This window comes from Thamnophis sirtalis, unplaced genomic scaffold (genome assembly GCF_051295495.1).
Source record: "Thamnophis sirtalis isolate CommonGarterSnake01/CBP01778 unplaced genomic scaffold, rThaSir2_p1.2 scaffold_1, whole genome shotgun sequence".
Lineage (NCBI taxonomy): Eukaryota > Metazoa > Chordata > Lepidosauria > Squamata > Natricidae > Thamnophis > Thamnophis sirtalis.
Genome location: NW_028261381.1, coordinates 31,659,375 through 31,683,024, shown reverse-complemented (window position 1 = coordinate 31,683,024; position 23,650 = coordinate 31,659,375). Strand labels below are relative to the sequence as shown.

Sequence of the window (23,650 nt, the reverse complement as noted above, 5' to 3'; positions counted from 1 at the left end):
AGAAGAATAATAATAATTTTACTTAATAGCCCCCATTGTGGTAATGGCATTCCGAGGAGCCATATAATACATGCTGTAATTCCAACGATCCTCTTTTTCATATTTCTCCCTCTCGGAGGCTGCTGATTGCTTGCCTTCTGGATTCTGCTTCTCAAAGGATCAGAAAAAGGAAGGCTAATAATGCAAACAGACTTCCTGAGACCCACTTCAGGCGTTTGCCCCTATCTTTGCTACTGGGCATCAGGCCCACTGTTCCCCGAAGCGGTCTCTGTGATGCTTCATTTGCTTTGTGCAGGCATTACCCCGGGAAAGCTTATTTGGTGCATTGCAGCATACCTTTGCTGCTGCATTGCAAACCACTCTGGTCTTTGCCACGGTTGCTCTTGACAGCAAAAATCTGCCTCTCGCTGGCTTCTCTGCTCTCTCTCTCTCTCTCTCTCTCTGTCTCTGCCTCTCTCTTTGTGAGAGTACAGTAGGCATATGCCTGCAAGCATGCTCTTCATAATAGGGTCTTTTTTTTCCAATGGGGGGGGGGGAGTGGGGCGGGGAGACTTAACATGGCTGTGAAAAAGTCAAGAGTTTTCAAAGCTGCAAAATATACTGGCCTGGCTGATATCCACTAAGCACTCATTAATCTCTGTAATAATCCTTAAGACTGCTTACAAGAGTATAAAGTATCCAGATCAATTAACGTTTTAAATATATTAAAGCATTTAAAGCGTGCATGCGCATGCACGCGCACACGCACACACACACAAACACGCAGACAGACAGATTGCATACTTTTTCTTTATCCTCCGCTCTTTGAAGGCATTCTTTTTCTTTCCGAAACTTCTCCTTTTCATCTTCTTCTTCTTTTCTTCCGGCGGCAATTGCAGCTTCCAGACGGGCAGCCTCCTCTTGCTGAGCACGCCACAACAGCACCTTCAGACAAATTGAGACAACCTCAAAATTTCTATTTGCTCATGTTTTAGAAGTTTTCCCCCACACACTAGTGGGAATACAGCCCAATTCACTTTGGGCAAACGTTGTTTCCATGTTTGACATATCCCTACCACTCCGGACGGACACCACTCTTGCCCCTTTTTACACACCCTGCACAAGCCTATATTTAAAAATGGTGGGTTTAGACAGTTGCAGCTATCATCTTCACCTTTTTGACCGCCCACTCCCGTGCATACCTCCAACTCTTGCAAACTCATGGTAGCAGGTGTGTTCTGGAATCAGGGAGTGAAGAAAGCAATTGAGTAAAATATCCTCACAGGATCACTTTAGGTGTGAAGCAGAAGTGGGTTCCTACCGGTTCGCACCGGTTTAGTGGAACCTGTAGTGGAAATGGCAACTGAGTCTCCGAACTGGTAGGGACGGCATGCTCTCCACACCCATGAAATATTAGAAACATCTTAGAAAAAACTATCAGATTATTACAACCTGTTGTATAGAAGAGAATATATGTCTCTCAGATTTGAACTGTGGAGTCCTTGGTTGCTACATGGCATCACCATAGCCATTAGTTAGCCATACTAACTAAAGTCCTACAAAACATCTTAACTAAACCAAAAGATCCAATAGCTGAAAAAGAAAAAGCAGGAGTCATCTACAACATAGGGACTATAGAGACTATAAGGACCATAACGGCCACTATGTAGGACAGACAAGCAGAAGATTAGCAGAGCACATCCATGAACACCAACTAACAGTCAGAAGACATGGTAAAATAATCTCACAACAGATAATGGACAGACTCAATCATAGTTTCAACTGGTAAACTGTGAGCATCCTAGACTAAGTTAAATTGAAAATTGCGACAGAATTCCTGGAAGTTTGACATCCAAGCACACCAGCCATCAATATACACATAAAGATAAATCTCATGTACACATTATTCAAAAGAGAAAATGAAAATGCTAAGAAACAAACAGAATACATTATTTCAAGCATTCTACACCAAGATAAGCAGAAATTAATACTAGACAATTAATACCAGACAACCAAGCAGAAAACAATACCTTAATAAAGAACTACAAAGAGACAAACACTTAAGCAGATAAACAATCAAGGAGAAAACAATAGCCTAATCAAGGAACTACTAAGGAGAAAATCAACCTCCATCAGCACTGGCAGGGAACAAACTCTATACCCATTAGCACTGCTGATGTTATCTAGCCAGGTAATGAAACAAGCAAGAAAACAACCAAGTTCATAAAGCAGCAAGGAATTCACAATTCGCTCCTATTCTCTTCTATTGATATAAAGAAGAATTGAAGATATATCAAATTCTATAATATTTCAATGAAATAACTAAGACCGTAGAAGTAAATGGAATCTAAAGTTGGTTTATTTGATCAAAATTAAAATCTCTCTCTCTCTCTCTCTCTCACACACACACACACACTTTTGTCAAACCAACAGATTTCTTGCTGACCCCAGGATTTAAATGTTGATCGTTTATGAGTTTGTTTATAGATAAGGTATAGGATAGGGAATGAAGAGATATCTGTTTGTAGTCTTATAGGAGGTGTCCACTAAGCACTTAGTAAATTTGTCTACACTTATTGTAATGACAGTTAGAAATTACGTCTTCATGTATATATTTTCTTTTTATTGTATTATTTTTATTATTAATTGTGAACTTATATAAATAGCAGAATAAAATAAGTAGGAAAATAGAAATGAGCATAGAATTAACATTAACTACAGAAGTACAGAATAGGAGTTTAGTTTTGTACAATAAAGCCATTTCTGTGAGTAAAACAAATCCAGTCTTTGTGTCTGTCTTCTGCACCATATTAAGAAAAACCTGAACAAAGTCATTTATAACAGCAAAGACATGGCCAAGGGCTGACTGTGAAACAGACCATGAACTTCACTTGTACAAGTTCCAAGTCAAGCTAAGGTGAAGAAGAAAGTCACTCAATTTACATGGCATAATCTTGAACATACAGACATCATTTTCAGAGAACATCCTGAATTACTTTGAAGATCTGAACTTCATTGATAAGAAAACAGAGGAATTGTTTGATTATGTTCTATCAAGTCAGTGTTGATTCTTAGTGACCCACACAAATAGATTTTCTCCATGAAGAGGAAGCGTGAAGAGAAAGTTGTTAAGGATTCATGTGAAAAAAGAATTCCAAAGATAAAGAAAAAGAAAGAAGCAAACTGATGTTGGAAGAAAACATGGAAACTGCCAAGAAGAGAAGCCAAAGCCATAACAGAAAAAGATATCAGAAAGAAACTAAGAGAATTAGTGGATGAGAAAACAGGCAGTAGTACAATGACATCTAAAAAGATACTGGAAATGAAAACAGAGAAAGAAAAATAAGGAAAATCTTCCAAACAATCTCTGAACTCAGAAGGTGATCCAGTCTTGAAATGGTACTCTAAAAGTCACAATGGACAGATAATAACTGATTCAAGGGAGACCAAAGTAAGAGCTTACTGAAATTATGTAAAATAGAGATGTCAACATCCACGATACCTAAAAAATATTTCCTACTTACATAAATCTGTAGTATTAGAAGAGTATATTAAATCAGCACTCTGATCATTACCAAATTAGAAGACTACAGGAATATCTAAAAAAAAAAGGTTTCTGAGTAAACTATGTCATCAAATGTGCAAGAACAACACAATCTGATGAACAGATTGGAATAGGTCAGTATACATGCCAATACCAAAGAAAGGAGACTTAAATAGAGTGTACAACTATCATACAGTATCCTTAATTTGACATGCTAGTAAAATAAGTACTAATAATAATACTATTATAAAATATTAATCTAAGCGACATTCAATGTAGATTAAAATTGTATGCAGAGAGATCCCAAATGTTCAAACTAATTTTAGAAAAGCCAAGAAACACTAGACATTATTGCTGACACACCCTGGATAATTAAGAAAGCCAAAGAATACCAAAAATAAGTAAACATGTGTTCCACTGATTATAGAAAGTAATAAACTGTTTCAACCATATCAAGCTGCGGAATGTCCCTAGGAAAATAGAATCCCAGTGTCAGGTTCCGAAGGTTTAATGAAAAGAGCCAAACACCAAAACGGCTTGTAAATGCAGTTTGTATTCTTCCTCCAGCACGAACTGGAGCATTAAGGCAATGAACAAATTGTCAGAGCTGCCACCCGGTGTGCCCCACCACCTTTTATAGTTACTTAGTAATTAGGATAACCTGCACCCCAAGTGTGAGCACACCCATCCCCTCATAACCCAGAACGAAAACCACCCGGCAATTAATCGTGGATTGTTGTCAGTCAGTTATTACTAGCTTTGTAGATTTACTCAACTGCTTGTGGAGGAGTGAAGCCTGGTGAGTCTTGGCGCTGGCCTGGGTTTCTCCCCTGAATGGCAGCTCCAGGTCTCTGGGCTGGCCGGAGCTGACACCCAGTACATCTCATTGTATTCATACAAAACCTATACATGTTCAAGAAACCACAATTCAACTGGAACATGCTAAAACAGACTGGCTGCAGGTCAGCAAAAAATAAAATAAAAAATGAGACAAGTCTATATATACCCTGCTTATTTATTCAGCCTACATACTGAATATATATATTGCGGGAAGCAGAATTATTAGAAAAATGAGCATGGTTTTAAGGCTGAAGGAAGAATATGCTGATGACACTACTATAATAGCTGAAAATGGAAAACATCTGGAAGTTCTAGCCATAAAAGTCAAATAATGAAAAATGGGACTAAGACAGAACTAATGACAACAGATGGAGCAACCACTTAGAAATGACCAGGATGATACTGAAATAGTGAATAGCTTCTGCATTTTAGAATCAACTATCATCAAAGGAAAGGAACCAGCAGTAAAAGGAACCAGTAGTAAAGGAACCAGCAGTAAAAAAATATGTCACAGACCAGTGCCCACTAACGTACCAATGATGGCCTTGAAAAGATATTCAGAAGCCGAGATATGTCTATACTTACAGAGATTAGATTCATACGGGCAATATGGCACTTTTATGGAAGGGTATGTTGGATTTTGAAGAACACTACAGAAAGAGAATTTTCATCCTTAGTATTGTAGAAGACTCCTGAGTATACCATGGATAGCGGGGGAGGGGGGATCAAACAAACAAACAGACTGCTTATAGAACAAATAATTTAGAGTTTTCATTCAAAGGACAAATTATCAGGCTTAAATTATCATATTTTTAGACATATTATCTGAAGACCTGGCTCTTTTGAGAACTCTATAACACTGGGAAAGGTAGAAGGAGAGAGAAAAACAGAACAGCAAGATAGATAAACTCAAATTATATCGGCAAAGGGTGCACCATTGGCAGATCTGAATGACCAGGTTGGGGATAAACTGCAAATATAATCTTTCCTGGATGCAAATGAAGGCAATTTTGTATGCAGAATACAGACAAAACTGACTTGGTTTGATCTAGCTCTCGTATAGCCTTCACATATGGTTGATGTACATATAATATGACATTATAACAAACAAGAGGTTCAGATATACTCCCTGTCATTAGATTTCTTGCTTCTAGCAGGTCCATCAGAAAAAAAAACAAAGCATTACATGCTGCTTAGGACATTAGATTGTGCCTTCTGAGAAGACAAGTGGGATAGAAATCAATCAATCAATCAATCAATCAAAAATAATAACAACAATACCCACAGTTACCACCACTCATGGAGCAAACATAGCTGATAAAAAATGGAAACATTCAAACCCTATCAAGAATTTAAAGAACTTGACAATTATAATTAGAAGGACATGAACACAATGGCTCCCTCACTCCACCAATGGCTTTTCTGTCACTTTTACACTTCCCCTGAAAGACCTGGTTCTGCTCAACTGCTCATAATTAATAGAACGTCTCTTAATTAGGGTTCACAGTCATCTGGACCTCTGTATCCAATGCAGCTGCATTTCCAATTCAGGGCTTCCAAAGTCAGAATCCACCACAAAAACTCAACACCCCCACCCATCCCCGGACTAATGTGTCTGGCATTGACAAAATGTTCTCCTCTGTGCTAAACAAATCCCAAGACTAAAAATCTGAGTCTCTTCAGAAAAAATAACTTGCCTACTTAATCGACAAAACTGTATATAATTACAAGAATGCAGTCGCTTAATCTTCTGAGTTAGTAGACTGCATGTTAGCCAATACTGCAGGGCTTACAAAAAGATGCCATTTGAAAATCTGAACAGGCACTCACTCTGTAACATTGGTTACAGAGCCCTGAATTTGTAGCCCTGAATAAAACATGTGAACATTGTGATGAAGGTCATCGTGTGAATTTTTACCTCAAAATGCCTCCCCATTACTTTGAAAGAATCCAAAGTCCCCAGAAACCTTCCACTGGGATCCAGCCAAGTGGCACATTGTCAGAAATTGCTTTCAGGTTTAAAACCAAAATGGAGCATCATGAGGAGGTTCCAGAGCATTTTCAAGGCTTACACTAAGTATTTAAAAATATGGTTATGGAGCTGAGGCCTCCATCAACCCGAATGGAAAATTTGAACCAAGTTGGGCTTATGCTTAGAAACAGCACACACAAGTTAAAACTGCCAAGCAGGATCACATCCAGATTTTGGCCCTGCTGTTGCTATTATCTTTTGGTGGTTAAAATTACATAAAAATAACAATTTGATATAGTAGGGTACTTTAAAAAAACATTAACTATTCTTTATCATTTTTGGTTATAAAACTAAGAATTATTCCTTTCATTTTATTACCTACTGCATGCAAGTAGTTTTCCAGCGAAATATATAACTGGCTATCTAGCTTCCAGTCAGAAACAAAACTTAGAGGACGAAAATGGAAAAAACACTATATAGCAAAGCTTATTTTAATTATGATACAGGCAGTAATGGAAGGTACAACCTACTGTAGATAACTAAATTGCTCCTAGGAATGAATCCGTAAACTTCTAAGTATCTCCTCTCCTTTCTCTCACTCATTCAGAAATGCACAGTTAATGACCTCTGTAATGCACATTTATAGTTAAGCCCAATGACCAAACAAAAATACTACTCAAAGTTCAATGTCAACTTAAACAAAAATCAAAAACATAAATTACATTAAAAAGGCCAAATCTCACAACTCAACTATTAAGCCAGTGAAATCAAGGCTGGATAACTTTGGCTAGCCAAATGCGATTTGGTTGGACTCCCCAAAATGAGTTGAATTAATGAATGTTTAAAATTAATTATCCCTAAATTTAATGAATTTGTAAACAATTTTTATCCTTGCTCTTTGGGCCAGTTATATTAAGAATCATCTCTGGATAATAAAGAGGTTGCACCTAAGGCTTTGAGGGAATATGCAGGTAGAGTTCATCTGAGTTATATAGCCATTACTGTTTAACCGTAACTAGTAATATATTCTGTGTTATTCAGAGATTCTGGATTCAGTGATTCAGGTAGTCAGAAGCAATTAAAGAGGACTCAACTCATCTTGTGGACTGCATAGAGAAATTCTTATCTACGCAACCTGTCTCTTGTAATAATCCTAGCTCTTTCAAGGGCATTCCAGTAATCTCTTTGATCCTACCTATCCACTTTATCTGTTGTCTTCCCCTTCTATTTCCCTCAACCTTGGTAAGCATAATAATTTTTTTCTCTCGTAATACATTGCATGCACACAAGAGTTTCTCAAGAGAGCAGTTGGTCTGTATTTGGTCCAGGTCTGATTGATAAGGTGTTTTTTTTGCAGTTCATATTGGTAACTATCTTACCAAATCCACAATTTGAAAGCATATATCTTCTTTCTCTCCTGCTTTTGTAGTGCCTAGCTGATGTATACTACACTGAAAAAAAATAATTGATCTTTGCTGTCATCAAAATACCTGTGACAAGACTGCAGTCACCAAGGTTTTGGTGGTAGTTGATTGTGTCCGTGTACATTCTAGAGGAGATTAACCCAAACCAACTCTTGTGTTCTAATGTTATACTTTGCTTTTCTGATAACACACATGGAATAGAAGATAGTTACGGTTTTCATTGGAGAAGAAAAGGCAGATACGGAATTGACAAAAAGGGGGAAACCTAATAAATACTATTAGAAAGATTCTGAGGGAAATATCCTGAATAATGGAAGATTTAGCTAGCAATTTAAAGTGCTATAAAGGATTTCAGTAGTCCTAGTTTAACAACCATTCATTTAGTGACTGTTCAAAGTTATAATGGCACTGAAAAAAGTAACTGACAACTTGTCTTCGCACTTATGATTGTTGCAGCATCCCTGAGGCCGTGTGATTGCAATTCATGCACTCGGCAATTGTGCATTTACAGCATCCCATGGCTCTGTGATACCATCTGCAATCTTCCCAGCCACCTTCAAACAAACAAAGCCAATGTGGAAACCAGCAAGAGGGTATGAGTCATGGTCACACGATGTTTCCCTTAATGACCGTGGATGATTTGCTTAATGACCACAACCAGGACTGCTGGGGCTGTCATCTCTAAGTGGGCTTAGTTATGTGATGAGTTGCTAATTAGGGTCATTAAGTAAGGACCACCTGCAGATAGTGCCAGAGGCTAAAAATTGACTGTTGGTCAGTTGTTTTCCATCCAGAGCAAAATTGTCTAGTAAACCTGAAAAGAGCACTTTACATTGTTAGTGGATTGTTTTTCTGTTTGATAACTTTGCTTTGTTAATTTATGTTTTAAATTATTTTCGTCAGCTGCCTGAAGTCACTTGTTGACTAGACAATTGTTGATTAAGCAATTGATAAAGAAAAAGAGGTAAAGGTTTCCCCTGTTCAGTCTTGTCTGACTCTAGGGGGTTGTGCTTATCTCTGTTTCTTAGTCGGGGGAACCAGCATTATTCAAAGATGTTTTTGTGATCATGTGGCCAGCATGACTATATACCAAGGGGCATAGAACACTGTTAGCTTCCACCGTGCTACCTATTTATCTACTTGCATTTGCATGCTTTTGATCTGCTAGGTTAGCACGAATTGGGGCAAGAACAAGAGCTCACCTAATTATGTGGTACTTGGGTCTTGAACTACCAACCTTCTGGTCAACAAACCCAGCAACTGAATAAGCAAACAAACGAGGGATGTTGGGTGAGACTGGGAGAAGACCAACCAAAATGTTCAAGGGTGAAATCTGAGGGTGAAGAGTACTGAAAAAGAAAAACGTATCAGGCAGTCTTCTAGAAGCTATGGACAATAAAACAGATTGAAAAATAGACGTCAAAGCTTTCACTCTCTGGGATCACCAAGGGATCAAATTAAACAATCTCGTGAATTATTGCATGTAGCCAATCCAAATTTTCTTGTGATTCCAGGTGCTGTGTAATTTGTTGATATTTTATTTAGCATCTCTTGAAATTGGCTATAGATTTTTTTCCTCTGTTGCATTGATATCAGGAACATAGAAATGTATTACATTGATGTTGCTGCATATCTGCTAATTCTAATGCTGTTATTCATTGGGATGTAACTAAGTAGATGCTTAGTGATATCCCTTTTCAATATCAATACAATTCTTTTTCTTTAATTAATTATTGTTCTGTATAATATATCAGATAAACATCTGAGTTAAAATGATCCAGCCTGATCCACCTACAATTATTTATTCGATACTGGCATTATTTGGTAATCAGATTTCCTTGCAGCTTTGGTCTGGCTAGATCAAAATCAGAGGCTTTACATTCTTCCTCTATATCTAATGCCTTCCTGCTTGGCAATTTCATCATCTGACACCCAAACCCATCTCCATACAATGTCCTTCCTTCTGAGTTTGATTCTAGAATTATTATTTTTTAGGTAGGTTGGCATCACTCATCAATGTTGGGGATTATTTTTAGCTTTCCCCTTCTATTTTCAACTTTATTGGCAAGGCTGACCCTATGAGGAGCTCCTTTGTTATTACTCTTTGTGGCTACCAGTGCCAATAGGTTTTTTTTAGGATTCAGAAACAATTAACTCAAGGCAAGATGAAATGTCAAAAATAATTTTGAATAAATATGAACAGAGTTAGAGATAAAAAGATATACCAATCTATATCAGAGGTGGTATTGAGCAGGTTCTGACCAGTTCTGGAGAACCGGTAGTGGAAATTTTGAGTAGTTCGGAGAACTGGTAAGTAGCACCTCTGACTGGCCCCGCCCCATCTATTCTCTGCCTCCCGAGTCCCAGCTGATCAGGAGGGAATGGGGATTTTGCAGTAACCTTCCCCTGAAGTGGGAATGGAGATTTTTTAGTATCCTTCCCCTGCCGTACCCACAAGCCATGCCCACCAAGCCACATCACGCTCACCCAGCCCCACCCACAGAACCGGTAGTAAAAAAAATTGAATCCCACCACTGAGCTACATCCATTCAGCTTTACCAAGACTGTCAGGTGGTCCCTCTGGAATCAGCTGAAAGTTGTGCAGCACCCTTCTAGAACTTCAGGTCTACATTGAGATTCCAAGTGTCTGGGGATTTTATCACCTGTTCATATTTTTAAGGATCAGAGAGTATAAACGATAACATGTGGAGATGGCTTGCTAGCACATCTTATCAGTGGCTTAGTTATAGTTCATGCTGTTCCAGTGATATTTTAAAAAGGCATCGTCTCTAGTAGAAGGACAAGCAGATGTTCTTATGACATCCTGTCAACGGCTTGGGAACTCAGACAGGTGGCCCTTTCCAAAGAATATTTTTTATGAAACACACTGTTTATAGTATGCAGCTACTGCTCCCTCTTGCCAAGCTTTAGAGAACTCATGGTGACTTTTTCGTCTTAATTGTAATATATAGGAATATAGATGAAAGGCACAAAAGGTGAGAAAGATGTACAATATAATGATGCAATTTGCAAAATTTCCTAAGTCTCTATCTCCATGTCCACATATGGAGGAATTTACAATCCAAAATCTGCTATATTATATATTGCCTCAGCTGGTTAAGTAATTCATTCTGCATAGGTATGGTATATCATATATGAGCAAAGGAGTCCACAGTATTTATCTCCTCACGTATCTTCTAAAATGCCACTACAAAACTCAGAATTATTGGAATTACTGATCCTCCCAATATGTTAAAGGTGGCAATCCCAGGAGGATTTGGTGAGGCAGACTATAAAATACATGCATAGAGTTGCAAATTGGCTGAAAGACTAAGTAACTTAATGAGAATAATCTTTAAGAAAACATGCTTAGTTTAAAGCTGCAAATCAGCTTATGGTCACTGCAGATAAAACTGTTCCTGTCACATTGTTCCAAAATCGTCTCTGTGGATTGCCTTACTGGAATTCTGGTACATAATTCAAACACCTATGCATTTTAATGTATGTTGGATAGACAGATACAGCACTCAAAGGACACCAGATATCAACATCCTTCATGCAAGAATATTGGCAACCTGAATTTAGTATTTCTGAAATTCATAAAAATGAATTAACTCATGTTTTGAAGAAGAAATCAATAAAAAATGCTTTTTCCCTCCCCAAAAGCATAGAGAATTCCAATGAAAATGTCAGCACAAAGAAGTAAGTGACTAGAAATAGTTTTGCTATTTTTCCACTCAGAAAGATACTGTAATCACCTATTTAAAACAGATAATCTACAGTGGAGCATGGAACAATAACAATGAAGGAACCCTGATCAAACACAATTGTTATGGGGAAAATGCCGAAGCATAGGCTAGCAAAATGCTTCAGAATTCATTATGAGTCTCTCCAGGTGGAAAATTTAATGCAAACCTTTGCTTTCAGAATTTCTAAATGGATACTGATTTCTAAAAGAAGCTAGTTTAAAGTATTTCTACTCTTGAAAACATTACTAAGATCTGATCACAATCAAGCATCAATGTGTGTGTGTACAAGCATTTTTGCAGGAAACCAGAGAAGCTGAAACCAGTGAGATATTTTCATAGAACACAGCTACATCTTGGTTCCCAAGTACTCACAGAAGGGACAAGGTTGGTAGAGTAGAAAGGAAAGATCTAATGGTAAGAAGTAAATGTGATACTAAATGTGATACTGTAAATTCATATCCTAAAACTGTGAACATTTCTGCTTATTGTAGTGCCAAATGAGCAGCGCATCTGAGTAGAAAACAGCTAATCATTCTGCAAAGAATTCTATTCAAACATCACGGAAGTATCATTGTTGTTAAATTAGACCATTCAAGTTGCAAATACTGATACAGGGAGAAAATAGCTGCTTCAAGTGATCTTTTGGGAAATGGTTTTGATCTCAAAATGAGACATTACAAATTCTGAAACCTTAAATTTGAAATGTTTTTATACACCTATCAGGTGTTTACAGATAACAATATTGGGTAAGGAATAGTTTGTGTTCTACCTTTAAAATTTGTATTATTAGGAAAAATGTCGGATTTCTGCCATGAATGTTAATTTTGTCATAATAACAATGGTATAATAATCTGTATGACATTTTATTTGTTCATTAAGTTTACATGTTCTATATCATCTTGATTTCTTGGTTTTGTGGGATGTTTAACAAATTTATATAGCTGCCCACCTCCCTGAGGAACTCAGGCAGTGAACTAAATCACTGCCAAGTATATAAACTTGCTTTGCTCTTCTAAAGTGATATATATTTATTAGCAAAGTATCTAAGTAAATAGATTACAGAGCTTTAGCAATGTTTCTTATTGCTGAGTCCAAAAGTATTCCTTAAATAGTTCCAAGTTATATATTGAATTAATTAAATATAATGTGTTTATAGAGACATATAAATAACGTTCAATGGCATTCAGAAGGGAAGAAAAAAAATTTGTAGTAAGAATTCCTGAAAAGAATTTGAGTATTGGTTCAGAATATTTGATTAAAGTTGTGAAGAGAAGTCCATACAAATTTTATTAAGGAAACAACCAGAAGACTAATCCCACAAATGGCAAAAGACATAAGACTGCATTATTACTGGAAAGACACAGGTTAATATATGAAAGCTTATAATAAAAAAAATAGTCAAATTTAGTTAAATTTAGAGCATTATGTAAAAAATGAAGTGGTAATGGATATAGTTAAATAAATAATTGATAATGATAACAATGTATACATATGTATTGGTTTGATAAGAGAAATTTTGATATAAATTGCAAATGGTGACTACAAAAGGAAGTTTAGAAATTCTGTTATGTATGAAAGCTTATAATAAAAAATTAAGTCAAATTTAGTTAAAAATAATGTGTATATATATATATATATATGTACTGGTTTGATAAAGGGAAATTGGATATAAATTGTAAACAGTGATTAAGAAAGGAGGTCTAGAAACTTTTTTATTAAATATAATCAATTTTTTATTTAGAACATGCTATAAAGATGTAATGTTACTGGATGATAATAGAAACAGTTAACGGAATGCCATTATGTGGTTTTTCTTTAAATTTTGGAATATTTTATATAAAAGGACGTAAAAACAATTATAGTCAAATGAAGGTTGAGGTATGATGATAATAATAATAATATATGTATGTATGTATGTATGTATGTATGTATGTATGTATGTATGTATGTATTTGATTTAAAATATATAAATTGATATGAATTGCAGGTGATGACTGTGGAAGGAATGCACGAAAGTTTTTTGTAACCAATTGACACACTTTCTACAATTTGTAATGGAAGATGGTTTTGTGGTGTTTTTTGTGTTTTGTTTGTCTGTGTTTATTCAAAAATAAAAAATTCTTATATATAAAAAAAGAAAAAATGTTTTATAAATTTCGGGTTTAATGTAAAATGTAGAACAGTGATTTAAACCCAAACTATAAGATTATTTTTTCTCTTGCCTAATCTCTGTGAATATGTTTTCATTTTCCAATTAAAAATCAAACTGTCTGATCACACCACTTACTGGAATAGCGCTTTTTGTATAAGAAAGTAATGAGTCCGCCAAAACTTCATTAATTATAATGGCTAGAGTTACCATTACATAGCAAATAAATTGAATTAATTGAGCTGGTGCTCAGGATAATGAAAATATATCTTACATATTAAAGACTTTAGGACTCGGGATAGTTGGCTTTAGATGTATAGTTGGCCCTTGCAACCTGTTGCACTATCATCCTAAAAGAATCTGTCATATCAAAAGAATGTTAATATTAAGGATAATAATAGTCATGATAGAACTGTGGTTATAGTACTAGAATTAAAATGTTATTTTTCTATAATTATAAATAGGGAACCCAAGAGTATATCAGAAAATGGAAAGCTCACTACTTGTTTTTAACAAGAGCCTTAATTGGAATTTTGAGATATGAACTCTATGGACATTTAGTTTCCATCTGTTAGAAAATGCAGTTAAAGTACAAAATGTTCTTTCCTAATTCAATCCTGAACTTTTAAAAAGTTGTAATTAAAGTACAGTACAGAGATACTTCAGAGGAAAGAATGCTTCCAATTTTTTTCAGAAGGAAAAAATTCAATTACACCTGGCACAGTAAGTGTGTTTATTTTGAACGAAATAACAGGAGTCTTGAAAATTGTGTTCCCTCTAGCATATTAGCTAAATAAACCAGGAAGGGATTGTTTTGGTGCTGTCCAACTGATATTTAACTTCTTGCTCTCAATCAAGCCATGATTCATTATTTTAGTTGAGCCTTGGCTTGTAACATAGCAACAAGGCAGGTTTTCCTAAACTGAATGACACATAAACCCTTAGGGAAAGCACGTAGGAAATGAGTTCTGGAATTATTTTCAGACCGTGTTTCATAGCAGGCGTCTGTCTGATTCTCTTCTGAGTAATGAAGTAACATACTGATATGTGTGGATGTGTGCATCCATTCCTGTAGAAGAACAATTTGCATAAACATACTAAAATTGAAACCAAGAAGCCACTGCTCATGTGTGATCCAAATCGATGTGCTGTTCCTTTGTCTTCTACAACCAATCATGGTTTTAAAAAAAGTGGGGGATGGAATACGATGTCTATAATCACCCAAACTTTGCCAGATATAAAAGATAACATTTATGTAATGCTAATTTTCTATTGAACAATTTCAATCAGAAGAAGGTAGCATAATATGATCATGTTCAAAGACTCATTTGCAGACTTTCAAAAAAATTTCTGGAACATTTGGGAGCTCACCAGAGATGATAATGCCCATCAGAGATTAGAATTCTTGTGGCCTGGAAACCTGCTCATTCAATGTAGGAATGTGCCCAACTATTTATTTGTGTGCCTCGGTATGTGTGTGTGCATGTGTGTGTGTGTGCACGTGTGAGTGCATACACAGTACCAGGAAGTAGGCTTTACTGTGTAAACATTCAGTGTGCTTTTTTCAACATTAAACAATCCTGATTGTTCAGCTAATATAAAAGCAGTACAGAATTGCTTCCCCCATAGCTCGTTTCACAAATGAGATCACATTTTAGCAAAGCAGCAATTGCCAGGAGCAAGCAGCTTTGGATGCCAGTTGTAATTAAAAATTTTACTTTCAAATATATTTCACAGTTTATACATGGCAAAAAGAGGATTTGCCAAGTGAACACAGATTGCTCTGCTACACAGAGGGGATACTTCTTCATAGTCAGTTAATTATTTGACTAGTGCCTACTGTAAGAACGTAATGTGCATTAACCATGACTAATTAAGGCAACAAATTATACATTGTGGTGCTAGATGTGTCAGTCTCATTCCAGGGTGAACCAAAACCTGCTCTCGGGTTGATAGGCAGAATGAAATAAAAATGGGGATAGCTGAAAGAAGTAAATAAATTAGAATAAGACAAAACTGCTATTCTGTTTAACCGTGTGCTTAAACTGACTTTCCTCCAAGACGAGGACTGTGCAAATGTGTTGGATTGGGAAAATATGAGAACAAAACCCAATATACTGGAGGGCCACTAATTAGGAGACGATTGATGCACAGTCCATGGTAAAAAAGTCACCCAATCCAATGTTTTAATGAAATGTTTTATGATCCAGCGGATTAGATCCAAAAAAACAGAATCAGGCTTTCTTATTTTTTGGCTTTGGGAAAAGACAAACCACTAAGTTCATGATGAACATTCTCATACTCCAGGTCCTCTGTATCACAGACCAAAGCTGTGATCTATAACTTGTATCACTCAGCCGGATCTTGCTGGTAAATAGGCATTTCCTCCCACATTTGCCAATGAGTCACTGTAACTGATTTTTCCAACAGGAGAGACAATTTTTCACTTTGTCATTTCTCCCACACTTTGAAGATTCTCATTAAATTCACAAAAAGGTAGTTGAATTTTGATTCAACAAGGACCTACTGTATTTATTGCAAAACAAAGCAGGACAGAGTAGAAACCATCCCAATGAAAAGTACATTTAGTTACAATTTATCTCCACTGCCCAAATTTGCAGAAAGTCAATTATATTACTCTAGAGACCAGTTCTGATTGTTGCTCCTTTCTTATTCTATGATAGCATCATGAGGACCATGATACATAACTCAGACTCCCCCAAAGTGGTTGAGATCAATCTCCAAGGATAGATAGGCTCTCCAAGCGATCATATTATAGTTAATTGTTATGATTATTATCTATAGTACTAATTAAAGTAGTATTTATTAAATTATAAATGTTTGGCGGGGGCCAATCAACCATCTGAAGACTGATGAGCTGAAGAATGTGGGGACCTGAGAAGCCACAAGGTCAACTTTTCCAACTGTAGCCAATCCTAAATGATCAAGGACTTTACCTCTCATAGCTACACAGTAGTCTTTCTTTCCTTATGAAGCAAGCTACTTCTTGCTTTCTGGCCAGCACTGTCCTCTGTGGGATTGCTCTCTTTAGAACTGGTCATAGCAAAAATGGTGCTATTGTATGTTAAACTTCTCAGTTAGAGAAAGCAAAGGAAATTGAGAGTGCTTGCTTGAGTATCTTACAGCTTAAAGTGCCTTGGTCTAGAAGGAATAGGGAGTGGCCTTAAAAGACAGGAGGAAGAACCACCACCAGGGCAACAACCAGACAAGCCCATTCTAAGAAATTAATTTGAGAAAACATTTCAGCCAAACCCTTTCCTAGTCCTAGTAAAGTGAGGGAGGGGGAAGCACATTCAGATTTGCATGATAGTTGCAAATAGTTGCTCTAATAAAAGTAGACTTGTCCTATTTGGCATTGGTTTCTTAGTATGGTTTATCTTATAGGGCTGACACTTGGATATTAAACCAATATAGCCAATGGTTTCTCTCACACACAATCATTTTCTTTAAAATGTACCTAGTTAGTATAACTTCTAACAATGCTTATGTTATGTGAGTTCCAAAGTCAATACAGACATTAAGTAACGTCCTCATGGGTAACACTTGTTATACAGCTTTGTAACATTTTTGGGCCAAGATTCACACTGGTACAAGAATGGGATGTTGGAGGTTCACTTCATTGAGTAGAGCCAAAACAAAGAAATAGTAAGATTGAGATCAAAAACTGCTATTTTAAAATGTTTTTCTTCAGAAAATATGACAAAATCATACCGAACCCTAAATCCTTGGCATTTGCAACTGGTTATAAGTATCATAGAGATCTAATTTGATGTAGTGATTAAGGCTAGAATCTGGAAGATGGTGAATTGTAGGCCTTTCTTAGGCACAAAGGCAGCAGCTGACTTTGGGCTAGTCCAGGGGTCAGCAACTGTAAACACAAAGAGCCATTTAGATCTATTTCCCACAGAAAAGAAAACACCGGGAGCCACAAAACCTACCAGGGTATTCAGAAGTTTGCTTGGAGTAAGAAGAGCCCCAATAGGAGATGAGTCTCTGAGGCAACATCTCGGCAGGGAATGCAGCAACAAAATGGCGGCAATAGGAGAAGTCATCAGGGCGCTGCAGATCCGCGCTGTTAACAGGGACAAGGAATGGCCCAGAAAGCCAAACTCCTTGTGGCCGCTAATCAAGATCTTCGGGGGAGGGGGAGGCCTGCCTGGCGACCCAGAGCAAGGCCACTTGACCAGCACCCCTTCCGGCGGCGATCTGCTAAGGGACCAGGCTGCAGCAGAGAGAACAGGAAAAAAAGCGGCTTGGATTTAAAGCACATGCTTTTTTCCCCTCCCAAAATGGCCACCGCGCATTTTGGAGCGACACTGGGCTGCCGTCGGAGATCCAGAGTGCCCAGTAGAGCTTCCGGAGCTGAGAGGACTCTTCTGACGGATTGCAGGGGTACCTGACTTCCCTACCTGGCCCCAAGGCTCGTCAGCAGCCGCTAACGAACCTCCCGGTGCTGCCAGAGCCTCGTGGAAACGAGGAAGGCTGTAATGCTCCCAGCAGCCTGGTCTGCGCGTGAGGAAGCAATTAGACAAAGAGAACTCTGTTAATTGGTAAAACAAAAAAACCTAGGTCTATCTAAAACTACCACAATGGAAAAAAACAATAAAAGGGCTACACTAATGCTATTAGGAGAAATCCAGCTTGCTATTCAAGGACTAGAAATCTCAAACACATCCTTTTAGGGTGACTGAGTTTTTCAAACTGACCTCCAAAGGGAGCAGGAGGCGTGGCTACACTAAAGATTTAAACTCAGTCCTTGGGCAGCAAGCTGAAGTTAACCCATGCTTGGACACTCCAAGCAGCGCCTAGGACAGTGATGGGCAACCTTTTTGGCGTGGTGTGTCAAAAATTGGCAAAAAATCAAGCATAACTCGCGTTGTGTGTCACTTCGACAAAAACATAATTTTGCGCAATTTATAGTTGCTGCTAATGGCGCTCACAGTTCCCGTTGGCACTCCGCTGTTCCCTGCTGTGGTGCGGTCGTAACCGACAGTCCCAGGAGTAGACTCTCTGTGCCGGCCTGACTGGAGAGAGGCGCGCACTGTTCCCGCGCTCCTCTCCTGCAGGTCCTCCCTCGCCGCGCTGATGACGTGTGTGCGCACGGCACGCACGCCTTACCAGCAGCCCCTGCGCTCAGAAAGGGGCGGCGGCGATACAGTAAGTGAGTGTGGGCGGGGGAGATCACATGTCCCGCCCCCTCCGTTCCTCCAGCACAGATTCTTTCATCCTCGGCGGCCGTGCAGGAGCCGAGGATGAATCGCATGATATCCTGTGCGTGTCACCCCAAATGGCTACGCGTGTCAGCACTGACACGCGTGTCATAGGTTCGCCATCACTGGCCTAGGACAACCTACCAGGGGTTGAAAAGCTCAATATTTGCGTGTTGGTGGATGTTGCACATTGGTGGTTGTGACACTTATCCTGAGCCACAGGTTGGTGATCCCTCAGCTAGTCACTTTCTCTCAGCTGTAGGAATGAGCTAATGGCCAACAATTCTGAAAAACTTTGCCAGGAAAACTGCAACTGAATGGAAGGAAATAACATATAAGTGTCCAGATATTGCTGGATGCCATATCTGTAATCTCTGGTCATGCTAACTTGAACTGATGGAAGTCACTGACTCGAACAAAAATACCTTATCCCTACTTTAACTGCTCTATTTTTATCTAATTTACTCTAAGTTGCATGATTTACAGTCTTTGTTTAGTGAAGACTGATGCCTATTGCAGCCCGGCTTTTTACATTAACAACTGAATCCATAATGTCTACCGTGGATACTGGTTTCCCAAGCATGCAATCATTGTTTTTAAACAAGACAACCCCAGAAATATTCGGCATTTTTATTATATAATTTTCTCCCATGTATAAGCCTTAGTTTACTTTATGTTTTCACATGGAAGAACACCCCCACCCCAAACAATTGTAGGAACTGAGCTATGGTAATCTACTGTGGCAAAATCTCACAAAATATCTAGTACCGATAGTACCTTTTCCAATTAACAAATTTTATTAAAAGGCATAAACTATGGCTTACTGCATCAGATGCAAAATTGGCTAGACTGATGTAGGATTTAAACTGCGGTAAAAGTTGGGGAGGGAGAAGGTAGGAAAATAAATTGATATGCAGATGCAGATTATATGAGAGACACATTACAAATATCTTGATAATTAATATTGTGTTTGTTGAGACCTTCTGAGATCACCTCAAAGCTTATACATTTTAATAAAATGTTTTATTCAGATAAGGTGTTAGCAGACTCCTTTTGCATTTGTAGTACCACAGACTAACACAGCTCTCCTCCTACAGCCGTGATGGCGAATCTGTGGCACACTTGCCAGAGGTGGCAAGCAGCACCCTCTCTGATGGCACATGAGTTATTGCCCCAGTTCAGCTCTGCTACGCGTATTATAATCTATTGCCAAAGATTATGCCAAACAGATACATTTATAAATTCATTGACAACAACCAAAAGTTAATCACTAATGCTATCTCTCCCATGGAATTTGAACTCGCTCATAGTTCTATATAATAGGGATAGCACTTAAGACTTATATACCACTATATAGTACTTTACAGCCCTCTCCAAATGGTTTAGAGTCAGCATATTGCACCCCAACAATCTGGGTCCTCATTTTACTGACCTCGGAAAGATGGAAGACTGAGTCAACTTTGAGCCGGTCAGGATAGAACTGCTGACAGTCAGCAGAATTAGCCTGCAATACTGCATTCTAACCACTGTGCCACTAGGGGTTTGTCATGAGTTCAATAGGACAAAAACAAGAAACCTACACAACCAACCTCACCTCCTTGACAATAAAGAAAGAAAACAAACGGTTGAAGCTTTTACAAGCATCCACTAATCAGAATGAGAAGACTTCACAAAGCATTTATGACAGGGGTAGGTTTCAAAAAAATTTACTACTGGATCTGTGGGCATGGTTTATTTTGTGGGCATGGCTTGGCAAATTTATGTTTCAGATTGAAGATGGGAAATAAAATATGCTGTAAAACTTTTTTTTTTAAAGGCCAAAGAAAGCAGCAACCTGAGCCACGCCAAGCTGAACGCAGGAGAGCTGGAGGGTCCAAAGAGCACGTGGTTTTGTTCGCTGCCTGTGAGCTCGGGGGGGGGGGGAGCAGCCAAGCGAGCAAGTGAGTAAACATCAGATTAGAGGCAGCCAGCAGATCCTGGCACGCTCGCTTGGCTGCTAGCCCCTCCCCAAGCTCACAGGCAGTAAACGAAACTGCCGCCTCCTGCCTCTGTGCATCAAGGAGGCGGGGAGGCTTGATCCCACTTAGGAGGTGGTCGTTGCGAAGTCTCGGGACTCCATGAACAGCCTATGCTGCTTACCTGTGTGTAGGCACTAGGAGGCAATTGTGTGGATGCACATGGCGAAAATGAGGGAGGGCGAGCGTCGGAGCGAGCCAGTTCAGTGGCGTGGCCAGCCAGCCATCACTACTGGTTCGGTGACTCATGCACAATCACCGCTACTGGTTCTTCCAAACCGGTCCGAACCAGGAGCAACCCACCTCTGATTTACAATATTGTGAACCTACATATCTGGCTACACATTCAAGTAATCTAAAGAGTCCATCTTTGCCCAAGTGATGTTCTGCTTAACTATGTCACTTATCAATGGAGTAGTTTGTCCAAGTTATGGTTGTTGAACAAGGACTACCTGTACCTATATCTTCCAACAAACATAAACCTCAAGACAAGCCATTAAGAACATTATCAATAATGCCAAAACAGCATATCTTGACACTGGTCTGTGTGAATTTGTACTCACCCACCCCACGTCAACTTTTCGGAAACCAGTAAACCTCGACTTACAATCACAGTTGAGCCCAAAATTTCTATTGCTAAGCGACACATTTTTTAAGTGAATGTTCTCCATTTTATGGCTTTCCTTGCTACAGTTGTGAAGTGAATCACTGCCATTGTTAAGTTAGTAATACAGTGGTTAAGTGAATCTGGCTTCCCCATTGATTTTGCTTCTCAGAAGGTGGCAAAAGGTGATCACATCACCCTGGGACACTGCAACTGTCATAAGTATGAACCAGTTGCCAAGTGTCTCAATTCTGATCATGTGACCATGAGGATGCTGCAACCGTTGCAAGTATGAAAAACAGTCATAAGTCATTTTGCAGGGGGGATGCTGTTATAACTGTGAACAGTCACTAAATGGATTGTTGTAAGTAAAGGACTATTTGTAATATGTACATGAATATGTTGAAGGGGAAATCACATGAACAGCTTGAGCCATGTGTAGTGAGCTGTGCAGTTCTACCTACTAAGAAGCAAAGCTTATACAATAATGTTGCTTACAGGAAAAAGACAATATTATCACTTGACATAAGAGTCCACCCTGAACCCATTTTCACAATAACCTAGTATTTTTAACCTTTGTTAGTCAATAAGCCTTGAGTAACAGTCAGAGGTCAACTATTTCTTTCCCAGTAAGCAGTCCTTTAGTCTGCAGTTTCAGCCTTAGTAAGCTATTAGCATTTCTATATTTTCAAGGTTTTAGCTAAACAGCAAGCACCTCTGAAGCCATATAGACCTTTCAAAAACACCATTAAAACAGAAAAAACAGAGCACCCTTGGTTGTCACCTACAACTCATAAGTCAAATTGTTCAAATTTATGATTATTATTAAGTTACAGTTCACACTGGATAATAACATTGCATTTTCTCAGTAACTGAGTGACAGGCCTTTACCTGAATGCGAACAACCACCTAATCTAAAGCAGATTCTCACAAATAATGCAACACAACAGGACAATGATGTTAGCATGAAAACCAGACCAACAAGAAATCCAGAAGGCTGTTTTGCCCACAACTACACCAACAGACTCATCATAGGCCCAAAAAATGCTTGCACAAGATCAGAGCCACTTTCATGTGCTCTTCCTCTAATGCGATATACGCCATCAACTGCCAGCAATGTCCCCCTTGGTTCTACATAGTACAGGTAGGACAAACTTTGCACAAAAGAATTAAGAGACTCAAACAAGGGCAAATTAGCACCAGAGCATTAGCATCAACCTCACAGGACACTCGATAGCAGATGTCAAAATGACCGTTTAGGACGAATGGGACTTGAATTCCACCACTGAGCAAGAGATTGCTGAACTCACATCAAAAGGTTTCAGACAATCTCAGAAAGTCTCAAGAAGAACAATTGTTTTTAATGCTATACTGTTAGTATTTCATTAACAATATTGTTCGTGGGTCAGTTTCAAACTGTATCCGTCTAGCCATTCTATGCATCTAAAGAAAAGAGCTACAACTCACAAAAGCTTACACCTTTTACTAAAATTTATTAGTCAGAAAAGGTGCTACCTTCAGGATCCTTCAGGGGGAAAAAACTGAATTCCAGATCAGTCATCAGCCATCTAATATTTTTCAGATAACTAAATGAGACTATATTTATCTGCAACAAATGTGTTATAGAGATCTTCTTTAATATCCTTTAAATTTAAATCAATAGTTTCTAGTTCATCTAAAAGGGACCAACTACATGAATTTGCTTTCTAATCCAAGGCAAATTGATTTAAATCTATTTTATTTTTAGCATTTCTTTTTTTAAAAAGATAAAACAAAAAAATATTTTTATTGTTCAAATTTTCTGTGTTATTGGTGATGAGAGCAACAGTATTGTCATCTTATAAAAAAAACAACTTTATAATGTTACACTTAATATAAGGCTGACGTGTGTGTGTGTGCGCGGGCGCGCGGGTGCGTGTAAGAGAAAGAGATTCTGAAAAAGAGCAAATGCCCTTTTCCATTATTAGCTCTGATCCAGCCACAGCCTTCAACAGAAATATTTTATATGTGTTCTGGTTGGCTGTTTTAATTATATTTCATTATTGGCTGATGTGAGAAAAATATAGATTTAAGAACAAGATAGAAATATATACATATATAAGATGAAGGTGCTTGTTCAACTTTCATAATATAATTTGATGTA

At 38.1% G+C, this 23,650-nt stretch overlaps 1 protein-coding gene across 1 annotated transcript in view; it reads right to left on the bottom strand.

Annotated features, from left to right (window-relative positions):
* The window catches only part of CCDC148 (coiled-coil domain containing 148), a 146,607-nt gene that overhangs the window by 27,147 nt on the left and 95,810 nt on the right, over window positions 1–23,650 (bottom strand). Inside the window, exon 11 of the mRNA XM_014053361.2 lies at window positions 784–924. Within this exon, the coding sequence (XP_013908836.2) occupies window positions 784–924 (141 nt within the window). The remainder of the gene's footprint in view (window positions 1–783; window positions 925–23,650) is intronic.